At 50.4% G+C, this 16,343-nt stretch overlaps 1 protein-coding gene across 8 annotated transcripts in view; it reads right to left on the bottom strand.

Annotated features, from left to right (window-relative positions):
- The window catches only part of gabpb1 (GA binding protein transcription factor subunit beta 1), a 149,304-nt gene that overhangs the window by 74,607 nt on the left and 58,354 nt on the right, over nt 1–16,343 (bottom strand). For 6 of the 8 annotated variants that reach the window (XM_038812950.1, XM_038812948.1, XM_038812949.1 and 3 more), the window contains one exon: nt 11,431–11,538. The exons of the other annotated variants lie outside the window; for them this stretch is intronic. In XM_038812950.1, coding sequence (XP_038668878.1) covers nt 11,431–11,538 — 108 coding nt within the window. The remainder of the gene's footprint in view (nt 1–11,430; nt 11,539–16,343) is intronic. 8 annotated transcript variants of the gene reach the window in all.

Raw genomic sequence — 16,343 nt, 5'->3', positions numbered from 1 at the left:
ACGAGGGGACGAGGGGAAGAGGGGACGAGGGGACGAGGGGAAGAGGGGACGAGGGGAAGAGGGGACGAGGGGAAGAGGGGACGAGGGGAAGAGGGGAAGAGGGGACGAGGGGAAGAGGGGACGAGGGGAAGAGGGGACGAGGGGAAGAGGGGACGAGGGGAAGAGGGGACGAGGGGACGAGGGTACGAGGGGAAGAGGGTTCGAGGGAAGAGGGGAAGAGGGGAAGAGGGGAAGAGGGGACGAGGGGACGAGGGGACGAGGGGACGAGGGGAAGAGGGTACGAGGGGAAGAGGGTACGAGGGGAAGAGTGTACGAGGGGAAGAGTGTACGAGGGGAAGAGTGTACGAGGGGAAGAGTGTACGAGGGGAAGAGTGTACGAGGGGAAGAGGGTACGAGGGGAAGAGGGTACGAGGGGAAGAGGGTACGAGGGGAAGAGGGTACGAGGGGAAGAGGGTACGAGGGGAAGAGGGTACGAGGGGAAGAGGGTACGAGGGGAAGAGGGTACGAGGGGAAGAGGGTACGAGGGGAAGAGGGTACGAGGGGAAGAGGGTACGAGGGGAAGAGGGTACGAGGGGAAGAGGGTACGAGGGGAAGAGGGTACGAGGGGAAGAGGGTACGAGGGGAAGAGGGTACGAGGGGAAGAGGGTACGAGGGGACGAGACGAGGGGACGAGGGTACGAGGGTACGAGGGTACGAGGGTACGAGGGTACGAGGGGAAGAGGGTTCGAGGGGAAGAGGGTACGAGGGTACGAGGGGAAGAGGGGAAGAGGGGAAGAGGGTACGAGGGTACGAGGGGACGAGGGGACGAGGGGACGAGGGGACGAGGGGACGAGGGGACGAGGGGACGAGGGGAAGAGTGTACGAGGGGAAGAGTGTACGAGGGGAAGAGTGTACGAGGGGAAGAGTGTACGAGGGGAAGAGTGTACGAGGGGAAGAGTGTACGAGGAGAAGAGTGTACGAGGGGAAGAGTGTACGAGGGGAAGAGTGTACGAGGGGAAGAGTGTACGAGGGGAAGAGTGTACGAGGGGAAGAGTGTACTAGGGGAAGAGTGTACGAGGGGAAGAGTGTACGAGGGGAAGAGTGTACGAGGGGAAGAGTGTACGAGGGGAAGAGTGTACGAGGGGAAGAGTGTACGAGGGGAAGAGTGTACGAGGGGAAGAGTGTACGAGGGGAAGAGTGTACGAGGGGAAGAGTGTACGAGGGGAAGAGTGTACGAGGGGAAGAGTGTACGAGGGGAAGAGTGTACGAGGGGAAGAGTGTACGAGGGGAAGAGTGTACGAGGGGGAAGAGTGTACGAGGGGAAGAGTGTACGAGGGGAAGAGTGTACGAGGGGAAGGGGGAAGGGAGGGGAAGGGGGAAGGGGGGGAAGGGGGGGAAGGGGGGGAAGAAGGGGAAGGGGGGAAGGGGGGAAGGAGGGGGGGGGGGGAAGGAGGGGGAAGGGGGGAAGGGGGGAAGGGGGAAGAGGGGAAGAGGGGGAGGAGGGAGTGTGAGGGGAAGGAGAGGGTATGAGAGGAGGGGGGAAGAGGGTAGATTGGGAGGAGAGGGTTTGAGAGGGACTGAGGGTGGATGGGGAGGACAGGGTTGGTGGGGTGTCAGTGTTCAGAAGGAGGTGGAGGTTGGCTTTGACTTTCGAAGGGAAGGGGGCAGGCTTATCTTAGTGTCATCTGCGAATAAAGAATACAGCACAGGAACAGGCCCTTTGGCCCTCCAAGCCTGCACCAACCATGGTACCTGCCTAAACTAAAACCTTATACACTTTAGAGTCCCCATTCCTTCCATTCCCACCCTATTCATATATTTGTCCAGATGCCCTTTAAATGTCACTATCGTACCTGCTCCCACCCCCTCCCCAGGCAGCTCGTTCCATATATTTACCACCTCCATTAAAAAAAAACTTGCCTCACACATCTGTTCTAAACTTTACCCCACTCATTTTAAACCTATGTCCCCTCGTCCCTGACTCTCTTACCCGAGGCAAGAGAATCTGACTATCCACTCTGTCTATGCCACTCATAATCTTGTAGACCTCTATCAGGTCCCCTCTCAACCTCCGTCGTCCCAATGAGAACAGACAGAGTTTATCTAACTGCTCCTCATATCTTTTTTTCTTATTACTTTTTAAATATATTTAGAGTAGCCAATTCATTTTTTCCAATTAAGGGGCAATTTAGCGTGGCCAATCCACCTAATCTGCACATCTTTGGGTTGTGGGGGTGAAACCCATGCAAACTCCACACAGACACCTCTCCTCATAGCTAATGCCCTCCATACCAGGCAACATCCTAGTAAACTGCTTCTGTCTCCTCTCCAAAGAATCCACATCCTTCTGGTAGTGTAGCGACCAGAATTGTGCACAATATTCCAAACGAGGCCTAACTAAGGTCCTGTACAGCTGCAACATGACTTGCTAATTTTTATTTTCAGTGCCCCGACCGATAAAGGCCAGCATGTCGTATGACTCCTTGACCACCTTATCCACGAGTTGCCACTTTCCATGATCGGTGGACATGCCCACCCAGATCTCTCTGCCTATCAATAGTCGCAGGAGTTCTACCATTTACTGTGTAATTCCTACATTCATTGGACCTTCCAAAGTGCATTAACTCACACTTGTCCGGATTAAACTCCATCTGCCATTTCTCCGCCCAAGACTCCAATCAGTTTATATCCTGCTGTATCCTCTGACAATCCTCTTCACTATCCGCCACTCCAATTTTTGTGTCGTCTGCGAACTTACTAATCAGACCAGCTACATTTTCTACCAAATCATTTATATACACCACGAACAACAAAGGTCCTGGGACTGATCCCTCAGGAACACCGCTAGTCACAGCCTTCCATTCAGAAAAGCACCCTTCTACTGCTACCCTCTGTCTTCCGTGCCCAAGCCAGTTCTGTATCCAAGTTTGACACATTACACTTGGTCCCCAACTCCAAATCATCTATGTACTCTGTGTTTTCTGAGAGGTAGCACTAAAAACTTTATTAATCAAAAAATCCAGCAAATAAGAGCTATGTGGAACTGAAATAGCAAAATAGTTATAGTCAAATTCTCCCAAATCTACAAAATGCTAATTTTAAACAAAAAAGATACTTGGTGATCATTCAATGCCCCGAGTCTTGCACATCATCATGCACATGCAAATATCTCATTCTAAAAACAAAATAATTTTTTTCAAGATTCCATGGAATGTGCGGGGAGGGAGAGCGGGGTGCGGGGAGGGAGAGCGGGGTGCGGGGAGGGAGAGCGGGGTGCGGGGAGGGAGAGCGGGGTGCGGGGAGGGAGAGCGGGGAGGGAGAGCGGGGTGCGGGGAGGGAGAGCGGGGTGCGGGGAGGGAGAGCGGGGTGCGGGGAGGGAGAGCGGGGTGCGGGGAGGGAGAGCGGGGTGCGGGGAGGGAGAGCGGGGTGCGGGGAGGGAGAGCGGGGAGCGGGGAGGGAGAGCGGGGTGCGGGGAGGGAGAGCGGGGTGCGGGGAGGGAGAGCGGGGTGCGGGGAGGGAGAGCGGGGTGCGGGGAGGGAGAGCGGGGTGCGGGGAGGGAGAGCGGGGTGCGGGGAGGGAGAGCGGGGTGCGGGGAGGGAGAGCGGGGTGCGGGGAGGGAGAGCGGGGAGGGGGAGGGGGGTGCGGGGAGGGGGAGCGGGGAGGGGGGTGCGGGGTGCGGGGAGGGGGATCGGGGTGCGGGAGGGGGAGCGGGGTGCGGGGAGGGGGAGCGGGGTGCGGGGAGGGGGAGCGGGGTGCGGGGAGCGGGGTGCGGGGAGCGGGGTGCGGGGAGGGGGGAGCGGGGTGCGGGGAGGGGGGAGGGGAGCGGGGTGCGGGGAGGGGGAGCGGGGTGCGGGAGCGGGGTGCGGGGAGGGGGAGCGGGGAGGGGGTGCGGGGAGGGGGAGCGGGGTGCGGGGAGGGGGAGCGGGGTGCGGGGAGGGGGATCGGGGTGCGGGGAGGGGGATCGGGGTGCGGGGAGGGGGATCGGGGTGCGGGGAGGGGGATCGGGGTGCGGGGAGGGGGATCGGGGTGCGGGGAGGGGGATCGGGGTGCGGGGAGGGGGATCGGGGTGCGGGGAGGGGGATCGGGGTGCGGGGAGGGGCATCGGGGTGCGAGGAGGGGGAGCGGGGAGGGGGAGCGGGGTGGGGGAGCGGGGTGGGAGGAGGGGGAGCGGGAGCGGGGTGCGGGGAGGGGGAGCGGGGTGCGGGGAGGGGGAGCGGGGTGCGGGGAGGGGGAGCGGGGTGCGGGGAGGGGGAGCGGGGTGCGGGGAGGGGGAGCGGGGAGGGGGAGCGGGGTGCGGGGAGGGGGAGCGGGGTGCGGGGAGGGGGAGCGGGGTGCGGGGAGGGGGAGCGGGGTGCGGGGAGGGGGAGCGGGGAGGGGGAGCGGGGAGGGGGAGCGGGGTGCGGGTCGGGGGAGCGGGGTGCGGGAAGGGGGAGCGGGGTGCGGGGAGGGGGAGCGGGGTGCGGGGAGGGGGAGCGGGGTGCGGGGAGGGGAGCGGGGTGCGGGAGGGGGAGCGGGGTGCGGGGAGGGGGAGCGGGGTGCGGGGAGGGGGAGCGGGGTGCGGGGAGGGGGAGCAGGGTGCGGGAAAGGGGGAGCGGGAGCGGGGAGGGGGAGCGGGGAGGGGGAGCGGGGAGGGGGAGCGGGGAGGGGGAGCGGGGAGGGGAGCGGGGAGGGGGAGCGGGGAGGGGGAGCGGGGAGGGGGAGCGGGGAGGGGGAGCGGGGAGGGGGAGCGGGGAGGGGGAGCGGGGAGGGGGAGCGGGGAGGGGGAGCGGGGAGGGGGAGCGGGGAGGGGGAGCGGGGAGGGGGAGCGGGGAGGGGGAGCGGGAGCGGGGAGGGGGAGCGGGGAGGGGGAGCGGGGTGTGGGTAGGGGTGTGGGTAGGGGTGTGCGGGGAGGGGTGTGCGGGGAGGGGTGTGCGGGGGGGTGTGAGGGTACGAGGGGAAGAAGCGAAGAGGGGAAGGGGGAAGGGGGAAGAGGGTCTGAGGGTCTGAGGGAAGAGGGTATGAGGGGAAGAGGGTATGAGGGGAAGAGGGGAAGAGGGTATGAGGGGAAGAGGGTATGAGGGGAAGAGGGTATGAGGGGAAGAGGGGAAGAGGGTATGAGGGGAAGGGGGGGAAGGGGGGAAGGGGGGAAGGGGGGAAGGGGGGAAGGGGGGAAGGGGGGAAGGGGGGGAAGGGGGGAAGGGGGGAAGGGGGGAAGGGGGGGAAGGGGGGAGGGGGGAAGGGGGGAAGGGGGGAAGGGGGGAAGGGGGGAAGGGGGGAAAGGGGGGAAGGGGGGAAGAGGGGAAGGGGGGAAGGGGGGAAGGGGAAGAGGGGGAGGAGGGAGTGTGAGGGGAAGGAGAGGGTATGAGAGGAGGAGGGAGAGGGTAGATTGGGAGGAGAGGGTTTGAGAGGGACTGAGGGTGGATGGGGAGGACAGGGGTGGAGGGATGTTAGTGTTCAGAAGGAGGTGGAGGTTGGCTTTGACTTTCGAAGGGAAGGGGGCAGGCTTATCTTAGTGTCATCTGCGAATAAAGAATACAGCACAGGAACAGGCCCTTTGGCCCTCCAAGCCTGCACCAACCATGGTACCTGCCTAAACTAAAACCTTATACACTTTAGAGTCCCCATTCCTTCCATTCCCACCCTATTCATATATTTGTCCAGGTGCCCTTTAAATGTCACTATCGTACCTGCTCCCACCCCCTCCCCAGGCAGCTCGTTCCATATATTTACCACCTCCATTAAAAAAAAACGTGCCTCACACATCTGTTCTAAACTTTACCCCACTCATTTTAAACCTATGTCCCCTAGTACCTGACTCTCTTACCCGAGGCAAGAGAATCTGACTATCCACTCTGTCTATGCCACTCATAATCTTGTAGACCTCTATCAGGTCCCCTCTCAACCTCCGTCGTCCCAATGAGAACAGACAGAGTTTATCTAACTGCTCCTCATATCTTTTTTTCTTATTACTTTTTTAATATATTTAGAGTAGCCAATTCATTTTTTCCAATTAAGGGGCAATTTAGGGTGGCCAATCCACCTAATCTGCACATCTTTGGGTTGTGGGGGTGAAACCCATGCAAACTCCACACAGACACCTCTCCTCATAGCTAATGCCCTCCATACCAGGCAACATCCTAGTAAACTGCTTCTGTCTCCTCTCCAAAGAATCCACATCCTTCTGGTAGTGTAGCGACCAGAATTGTGCACAATATTCCAAACGAGGCCTAACTAAGGTCCTGTACAGCTGCAACATGACTTGCTAATTTTTATTTTCAGTGCCCCGACCGATAAAGGCCAGCATGTCGTATGACTCCTTGACCACCTTATCCACGAGTTGCCACTTTCCATGATCGGTGGACATGCCCACCCAGATCTCTCTGCCTATCAATAGTCGCAGGAGTTCTACCATTTACTGTGTAATTCCTACATTCATTGGACCTTTCAAAGTGCATTAACTCACACTTGTCCGGATTAAACTCCATCTGCCATTTCTCCGCCCAAGACTCCAATCAGTTTATATCCTGCTGTATCCTCTGACAATCCTCTTCACTATCCGCCACTCCAATTTTTGTGTCGTCTGCGAACTTACTAATCAGACCAGCTACATTTTCTACCAAATCATTTATATACACCACGAACAACAAAGGTCCTGGGACTGATCCCTCAGGAACACCGCTAGTCACGGCCTTCCATTCAGAAAAGCACCCTTCTACTGCTACCCTCTGTCTTCCGTGCCCAAGCCAGTTCTGTATCCAAGTTTGACACATTACACTTGGTCCCCAACTCCAAATCATCTATGTACTCTGTGTTTTCTGTGAGGTAGCACTAAAAACTTTATTAATCAAAAAATCCAGCAAATAAGAGCTATGTGGAACTGAAATAGCAAAATAGTTATAGTCAAATTCTCCCAAATCTACAAAATGCTAATTTTAAACAAAAAAGATACTTGGTGATCATTCAATGCCCCGAGTCTTGCACATCATCATGCACATGCAAATATCGCATTCTAAAAACAAAATAATTTTTTTCAGGATTCCATGGAATATGGGCATCACTGACTGGGCCAGGATTTATTTCCCAGCCCTAATTGCCTTTGAGGGAGCATTTCAGAGCAAACCACATTGTTGTGGGTCTGGAGTCACATGTAGGCCAGACCAGATAGTGATGGCAGGTTTCCACTAAAGAATTTTAATGAACCAGGTGGTTTTTACGACTATCAACAATGGTTTCATGGTCATTTGACATTTGATTCCAGATTCTTAGTCAAACAAATTTCACCACCTGGCATAGATTACATAGTGCAATGCAGAAGGAGGCCATTCGGCCCATCGGGTCTGCACCGACCCACTTAAGCCCTCACTTCCACCCTGTCCGCGTAACCTATTAACCCCATCTAACCTTTTTGGACACTAAGGGCAATTTAGCATGACCAATCCACCTAACCTGCACATCTTTGGACTGTGGGAGGAAACCGGAGCACCCAGAGGAAACCCACGCAGACACGGGGAGAACATGCAGACTCTGCACAGACAGTGACCCAGCGGGGAATCGAACCTGGGACCAAGGTGCTGTGAAACCACAGTGCTATCAACTTGTGCTACCGGTATTCACAAAGGAGGGGGACAAGACGCATGTTAAGGCTAGGGATGGATGTTTAAATACTCTCGGTCAAGTTGTCATACGGAAGGGGGAAGTTTTAGGTATTCTAAAAGACATTAAGGTGGACAAGTCCCCAGGACCGGATGGGATCTATCCCAGGTTACTGAGGGAAGCGAGGGTCGAAATAGCTGGGGCCTTAACAGATATCTTTGCAGCATCCTTGAGCACGAGTGAGGTCCCGGAGGACTGGAAAATTGCTAATGTTGTCCCTTTTTTTAAGAAGGGTAGCAGGGATAATCCAGGGAATTATAGACCTGTGAGCTTGACGTCAGTGGTAGGCAAACTGTTGGAGAAGATACCGAGGGATAGGATCTATTCACATCTGGAAGAAAATAGACTTATCAGTGATAGGCAGCATGGTTTTGTGCAGGGAAGGTCATGTCTTACAAACCTAATAGAATTCTTTGAGGAAGTGACAAAGTTAATTGATGAGGGAAGGGCTGTAGATGTCGTACACATGGACTTTAGTAAGGCGTTTGAAAAGGCTTCCCATGGCAGGTTGATGGAAAAAGTGAAGTCGTATGGGGTTCAGGGTGTACTAGCTAGATGGATAAAGAACTGGCTGGGCAACAGGAGACAGAGAGTAGTGGTGGAAGGGAGTGTCTCAAAATGGAGAAGGGTGACTAGTGGTGTTCCACAGGGGTCCGTGCTCGGACCATTGTTGTTTGTGATCTACATAAATGACCTGAAGGAAGGTATAGGTGGTCTGATTAGCAAGTTTGCAGATGATACTAAGATTGGTGGAGTTGCAGATAGCAAGGAGGACTGTCAGAGAATACAACAAAATATAGATAGATTGGAGAGTTGGGCAGAGAAATGGCAGATGGAGTTCAATCCAGGCAAATGCGAGGTGATGCATTTTGGAAGATCAAATTCAAGAGCAGACTATATGGTCAATGGAAGGGTCTTGGGGAAAATTGATGTGCAGAGAGATCTGGGAGTTCAGGTCCATTGTACCCTGAAGGTGGCAACGCAGGTTGATAGAGTGGTCAAGAAGGCATACAGCATGCTTGCCTTCATCGGACGGGGTATTGAGTACAAGAGTTGACAGGTCATGTTACAGTTGTATAGGACTTTGGTTCGGCCACATTTGGAATACTGCGTGCAGTTCTGGTCGCCACATACCAGAAGGATGTTGATGCTTTAGAGAGGGTGCAGAGGAGGTTCACCAGGATGTTGCCTGGTATGGAGGGAGCTAGCTATGAAGAAAGGTTGAGTAGATTAGGATTGTTTTCGTTGGAAAGACGGAGGTTGAGGGGGGACCTGATTGAGGTCTACAAAATTATGAGAGGTATGGACAGGGTGGACAGCAACAAGCTTTTCCCAAGAGTGGGGGTGTCAGTTACAAGGGGTCATGATTTCAAGGTGAGGGGGGGAAAGTTTAAGGGAGATGTGCGTGGAAAGTTTTTTACGCAGAGGGTGGTGGGTGCCTGGAACGCTTTACCAGCGGAGGTGGTAGAGGCGGGCACGACAGCATCATTTAAGATGCATCTAGACAGGTATATGAATGGGCGGGAACAGAGGGAAGTAGACCTTGGAAAATAGGAGACAGGTTTAGATAAAGGATATGGATCGGCGCAGTCTGGGAGGGCCGAAGGGCCTGTTCCTGTGCTGTAATTTTATTTGTTCTTTGTTCTATCTGGCCCCTTGAACCTGCTCTGCCATTCAATGAGATCATGGCTGATCTTTTGTGGACTCAGCTCTACTTTCCCACCCAAACACCAAAACTCTTTTTTTCTTTATTCGTCAAAAAAACTATCTATCTTTATCTCGAAAACATTTCATGAAGGAACCTCAACTGCGTCACTGGGCAACGAATTCCATAGGTTGACAACCCTTTGGGTGAAGCAGTTCCTCTTAAACTCAGTCCTAAATCAACCTCCCCTTATTTTGAGGCTAGTTCTCCTTTCACCCACCAGTGGAAACAACCTGCCCGCATCAATCCTATCTATTCCCTTCATAATTTTATATGTTACTATAAGATCCCCCCGCATCCTTCAGCTTAGCTTAACAGGATTCCTTATTCGTTAATTTCCAGAGGTAATGGCTGACCCTGGTCTGAGGGAAGTGGGGGATCTCCTTTCCGCCTTATAACTTGGAATGTGAGAGGTTTGAATGGACCAGCAAAAAGGGTGGAGGTTTTTTCTCACCCGAGAGGGTCCAGATTTGTGAGTCGTATTTCTACAGGAAACCCTCTACGGGTGAAGGACCAGATGAGGTTTCCCAAAAATTGAGTGGGACGAGTCTTTCACTCAGGCTTTAATAGTAGCGCTCGAGGCATGGCAATACTAATCCATAAAAAAAGGTAATTTACTCCCTCTTGGATTGAGACTCCAATGGTCGTTATAGTGTTGTCTGTGGTTCATTGGTCCTTCATTGGAAAAATATAATTGGGTACTCTAAAATTTAGGGGAAAAAATGACAAATGGCAAGACTTAAATTTTTTTTTAAATAAGAGAACCTTTTACATTACCTACTCCCAAAGTGGGTATGTCTTCCAGCAGCTCATGTTAAGGGGCCGTGGGAAGATGGCTGGGCCAGGGGTTAAAGTGAGGGGGCCTTGTAGCTGACGAATGCATTTCTGATTGTGTGCCTCTCCCTAACATCTGCATAGATATAACTGGAAAAGACTTGTTTACATTTGATTTCTGCGTTTGCACCAATTTTTGGTAAAAGGGGGACATCAATATTATGAGAATGGGAAGTTACCAGGGGTCCGCAGCTTAAAGTTCGGAACGCCCTGGCTTCGGGAAAACGTACCCATATTAAATCAGTACATTCAGAGGGAAAGGAGAAAAAGTGGCAGAACGAGCTTTTGTAATAAGGCAAGCAATCTGAAGCTGAAAATTACACAACAGATTCCTGTCCAAGGCGGTTATACAATCAGAACTTTGCAGCTTATTCCAATAACACATCATGTCTAGCTCTGTCACTGGGTCAAAATCCTGGAACTCCTTTCCTAACAGCACAGTGGGTGCACCTACACCACATGGACTGCAGCGGTTCAAGGCAACTCATCAGAACTTTCTCATGAACAGTTAGAGATGGGCTATAAACTCTGACCTTGCCAGTGATGCTTAAATCCAAAGACTGAATTTTAAAAATAGAATTGATGTTTCATGGTGCTACACCCAGGTTGGTTAAGGACTCATCAAGTGTCCCAAATTTGGTCACTAATGGGTGGGGGTGGGTAACTGAAGTCGCTTTCTTCTTATCCTAGTAACCAGATCAAAGTGGCATTGGTGTCTGAAATACCTACTGTCCAACAGCCATAGTAATAGGAGCTTCAGGAGTGAGGCACGCCTGTACAGTTAAAGTTCCAGCTAATTGCTGTCTAAAATAATGGATCACAACCGTATTACAATTTCACCATGCTGTTATTCTTCATATTCTTTGGCATTGGAACTGTTGGATCTTACTTTGCCCTTCAATTAAGCTCTCTGACCCAGATCTGTACCATAACCTCTAACAGATTGTTTATTTTTAAAAATCGAACACACTGTTGGGGAGAAAAATATCCCATGTCTATGGCCATGCCAGTCACACAAACCTTTATTCCACCTCATTTCATCTCCCCATCCCTACCAGGGAGGAGAGCCTTCTCTACATTAAGAGGCACTTTGTGGACAACATTGGAGGTTACATTGATGTTAGTCTAGCTGTTTTTGAACAAAGTATCAGATAAGCAAGTTTGTTTTGAAGGAATCTCATTATTGGATATGGGCTGAGTGTGGATCAGGCACATTTATTTTTAACTTTAAGACCACCCCCATTTAGTTCTTAAGCACAGAGACTGCTTGTCATATTTACTCTCAAAGTGGGGTCCATTCAGTTCTGAAACAGCGGGCATACAGTTGTCCTCATCATTCCAAACTCTGGTATTCGCAAACGAAAAGCAAGCCCTTCTGTAACTCCTCACTGTGTAAAAACCAAGGGATGGGTTAGCTCATCTTCAGTATGTTATAAGACTACATGAACCAACCTATATCATTTAGACTAACATTTAAATAAACTCCTTTTCTAAAGCAACTTCAAGCAGTTTCTTCTGGTTAAGCATTACCACAAAACAATGCTACAATACTGCCATAGAGTCTCATACCATAACTATTTAGATTTCTACACTTTGAAACTGTCAAATCTATGAAATAGCATGTATTAAATGAAAATTATGTAACATATGGATGGAAGAGAAAATTACATCAATAAAAATTATTTTACTAAACACAGCAATTAAATATCCAACTCAACGAAGAGATCAAGAAGCAGAATACACAAGGCTGCACTCATCATCAATATTTCCTCAAATATAGTTTTAAAGATTACTCTTTTGTTATGTGGATATGTGCAGAGGAATGAAGTCTGGGGAGCTGAGATAGGCTTTTAATTGCACAAAGGTTGAAATTTCTATCACAGAATATTTGGTCATTTATTTAGCGATATTAATAACATGAAGCTCATTATTGAGTGATATATATTATATCAGTTATATAGATATTACTGAACACTATATACTCGAGATATACATGAATAAAGCATCACAATATTCCATTAGTTAACGGTGTGAATTTAGATGTGCCATTTTACAACATTAAACGTTTCAGAAGAGGTTTTGAGAGATTTGATAGAGAAAGTGAATGGGTCAATAAGCAAAGGTCATAGATTTAAAATGATTGGCATAAATTCCAGAGGGAAGAGAGGAGAAACATTTTCAGAGTTGTCAGAATCTGGAGTTCTCCACCAGAAAAAGCTGGCAGAAATGGATTCCAGAATTTGTTTTAAAATGGGAGCGGGACAGGATGAGGAACTTACAGTTTTACAACAAGAAGCAGGGATATGACTCTAAGCACAAGTTCTCACTCAGAGTTAGCAAGACGGACCAAATGTTTTGTTGTTGGTTTCTACGATTCTATGAAATTATGACATCCAAAAGCTTCGCATGAACGTACTTCCACTCTGTTACCTCCCCAAGACACAACTTAGCCACCAGAACTCTACAATCTGAATAGATTCCTCCCGAAAAGCTTTGCATTATTTTCCTCAAAGAGGTACTATTATTTCCTTTTAAATTGCTCATCATTATTGCCAAGTAATAACTATCAAGAGGATAGTGTCAAAAAAGCTTTTGTTAAGCTAGTTTCATACTGACTGTTCTCAGGGAATAAACATTGAGGCACAGAGACTGCTCTGGTTTCCAGAGTATATTGTGGGTACAGTTTTGATGTCTGGCTGTTAACACGTTGGAGGCTGGACTTACTCTGTCACAGTGAAACGTAGTATGAATTGCTGATGTTCAATAATAAAGGCAAATGTTGGAAACGGGTGCGGGGGGGGGAGAAGAGAGAGAGAGAAAGAGATAGAGAGAGAGAGATAGAGAGAGAGGAACTGTATGTGTTAATGGTGACCATGGGTAATTCCTGATTCCTTTTTGTCATGTATTTATGTTAACATGCGGGCTAATGTTTGGGCGTTTGGTGGGAGGATGGGATCATTGTTATTGATATGGAGATTGACATTACGTTCGTTACTTGTTTATTGCTGGGTGTAGGCTTGGGAGAAAATGTGAAAAAAGAGAATAAAAATACTTAAAACAAAAATAAAGGCAAGTAACCAGAATCACAGAATAATACAGTGCAGATGGGGCCCTTTGGCCCATCAAGTCTGCACCAACACATGAAAAACACCTGACCTGTCTACCTAATGCCATTTGCCAGCACTTGGCCGATGCCCCACCATACTTTCACGCATTTCGAATAATGGGAGCAGAACTGCAACCAAAAGGTTCACTCCCTGCTGAAGCTCCGGACGAAGGCGTTCAAGTCTGACGACCCTGACCGATATAAGAAATCCAGGTACGACGTACAGAAAGCCATCAGGGACGCCAAAAGACAATACAACATCAAACTAGAGTCCCAGGCCAACGACACAAACCCACGACGTCTATGGCAAGGTTTACATGAGATCACAGGCTACAAAGCAAGGCCAGGCGGAATCTCTGGGGCTGGAGCATCCCTCCCCGATTAACTGAACAAGTTCTATGCCCGCTTTGAATAGTAAGCCAATGTATCAGTGCCACCCGCCACAACAGTCTTGGACACACCCATACCCACTATTACAGCCTCAGAGGTAAGAGCTGTCTTCTTGATAGTGAACCCGCGGAAAGCGACAGGCCCCGACGGAGCCCTGGTCGAGCACTCAGAGCCTGTGCAGACCAGCTGGCGAGTGTATTCGCAAACATCTTTAACACCTCATTTCTCTGCTCCAAGGTTCCCACCTTAATACCAGTACCAAAGAAGAACATAAGAACATAAGAACTAGGAGCAGGAGTAGGCCATCTGGCCCCTCGAGCCTGCTCCGCCATTCAATTAGATCATGGCTGATCTTTTGTGGACTCAGCTCCACTTTCCGGCCCGAACACCATAGGGGCTGGTTTAGCTCACAAGGCTAAATCGCTGGCTTTTAAAGCAGACCAAGCAGGCCAGCAGCACGGTTCGATTCCCGTACCAGCCTCCTCGAACAGGCGCCGGAATGTGGCGACTAGGGGCTTTTCACAGTAACTTCATTGAAGCCTACTCGTGACAATAAGCGATTTTCATTTCATTTCATTTTCATAACCCTTAATCCCTTTATTCTTCAAAAAACTATCTATCTTTACCTTAAAAACATGTAATGAAGGAGCCTCAACTGCTTCACTGGGCAAGGAATTCCATAGATTCACAACCCTTTGGGTGAAGAATTTCCTCCTCAACTCAGTTCTAAATCTACTTCCCCTTATTTTGAGGCTATGCCCCCTAGTTCTGCTGTCACCCGCCAGTGGAAACAACCTGCCCGCATCTATCCGATCTATTCCCTTCATAATTTTAAATGTTTCTATAAGATCCCCCCTCATCCTTCTAAATTCCAATGAGTACAGTCCCAGTCTACTCAACCTCTCCTCATAATCCAATCCCTTCAGCTCTGGGATTAACCTAGTGAATCTCCTCTGCACACCCTCCAGCGCCAGTACGTCCTTTCTCAAGTAAGGAGACCAAAACTGAACACAATACTCCAGGTGTGGCCGCACTAACACCTTATACAATTGCAACATAACCTCCCTAGTCTTAAACTCCATCCCTCTAGCAATGAAGGACAACATTCCATTTGCCTTCTTAATCACCTGTTGCACTTGTAAACCAACCTTCTGTGACTCATGCACTAGCACACCCAAGTCTCTCTGAACAGCGGCATGCTTTAATATTTTATCGTTTAAATAATAATCCCATTTGCTGTTATTCCTACCAAAATGGATAACCTCACATTTGTCAACATTGTATTCCATCTGCCAGACCCGAGCCCATTCACTTAACCTATCCAAATCCCTCTGCAGACTTCCAGTATCCTCTGCACTTTTCGCTTTACCACTCATCTTAGTGTCATCTGCAAACTTGGACACATTGCCCTTGGTCCCCAACTCCAAATCATCAATGTAAATTGTGACAAGGAAGTATGCCTCAACGACTACCGGCCAGTGGCCCTGACGTCTTATCATCAAAAAGCTTTGAGCGGCTAGTCATGAGATGGATCAATGCCAGCCTCCCAGATCGTCTCGATCCATTACAGTTCGCCTATCATGGCAACCGACCCACAGCAGATGCTATCTCTCTGGCCCTACAATCAACACTCGAACATCTCGACAACAAGGACACCTACGTCAGACTTCTGTTCATAGATTACAGCTCCGCCTTCAACATCATTATCCCGACAATACCAATAACCAAACTCCGCATTCTTGGACTTGATCCCTCCCTGTGCAGCTGGATCCTCGACTTCCTCACCAACAGATCGCAATCTGTCAGGATAGGTAACAGCACCTCCTCCACAATAGCACTCAACACCGGGGCCCCGCAAGGATGTGCGCTCAGTCTCTACTGTACTCCCTATACATGACTGTGTGGCAAGATTCAACTCCAATTCGATCTATAAGTTTGCAGATGATACGACTGTGGTGGGTTGTATCTCAAACAACAATGAGCCAGTCTATGGAAAAGAGATATATCACTTGGTTGCATGGCGTGCTGAAAACAACCTCTCTGTAAACGTTGGAAAGACCAAGGAACTGATCATCAACTTCAGGAATCGTAGAACGGCACCCCTTTCCCGTCTTCATCAGTATCTCCAAAGTGGAGATGGTCGACTGCTTTACGTTCCTGGGGGTCACCATCACCAACAGTCTGTCCTGGTCCACTCACGTTGATGCAACAGTCGAGCCAACAACGTCTCTCCTTCCTATGGAAGCTAAAGAAAGTCGGCATGTCTACATCGACTCTCACAAACCTCTACAGATGTGCCATAGAGAACATCCTATCCGGCTACATCACAGCCTGGTATGGCAACTGCTCGGCCAAAGATCACAAGAAACTGCAGAATGTGGTGAACTCACCGAATGCATCACACCAACTTGCTACCCCCACATTGATTCTGTATACACCTCCCGTTGCCTCAGGAAGGCAGACAGCATTATCAGAGACCACTCTACCCCAGGCATTGCCTTCTTCCAGACCCTTCCATCAGGCAGAAGGTACAGAAGTCTGAAGACCCGCACATCCAGACATAGGAACAGCTTCTTCCCCACAGCTACAGGACTCCTCAACGACTCTCTCTCAAACTGATCTGTTCCCTGTAAGAACACTATTCACGACGCCCTATGCAGCTCTTGCTCATGTATTACTTGTTTGGCCCTTGTCCCA

Source organism: Scyliorhinus canicula, chromosome 12 (assembly GCF_902713615.1).
Source record: "Scyliorhinus canicula chromosome 12, sScyCan1.1, whole genome shotgun sequence".
Taxonomy (NCBI): domain Eukaryota; kingdom Metazoa; phylum Chordata; class Chondrichthyes; order Carcharhiniformes; family Scyliorhinidae; genus Scyliorhinus; species Scyliorhinus canicula.
This window is presented reverse-complemented; position numbering and strand designations above follow the sequence as displayed.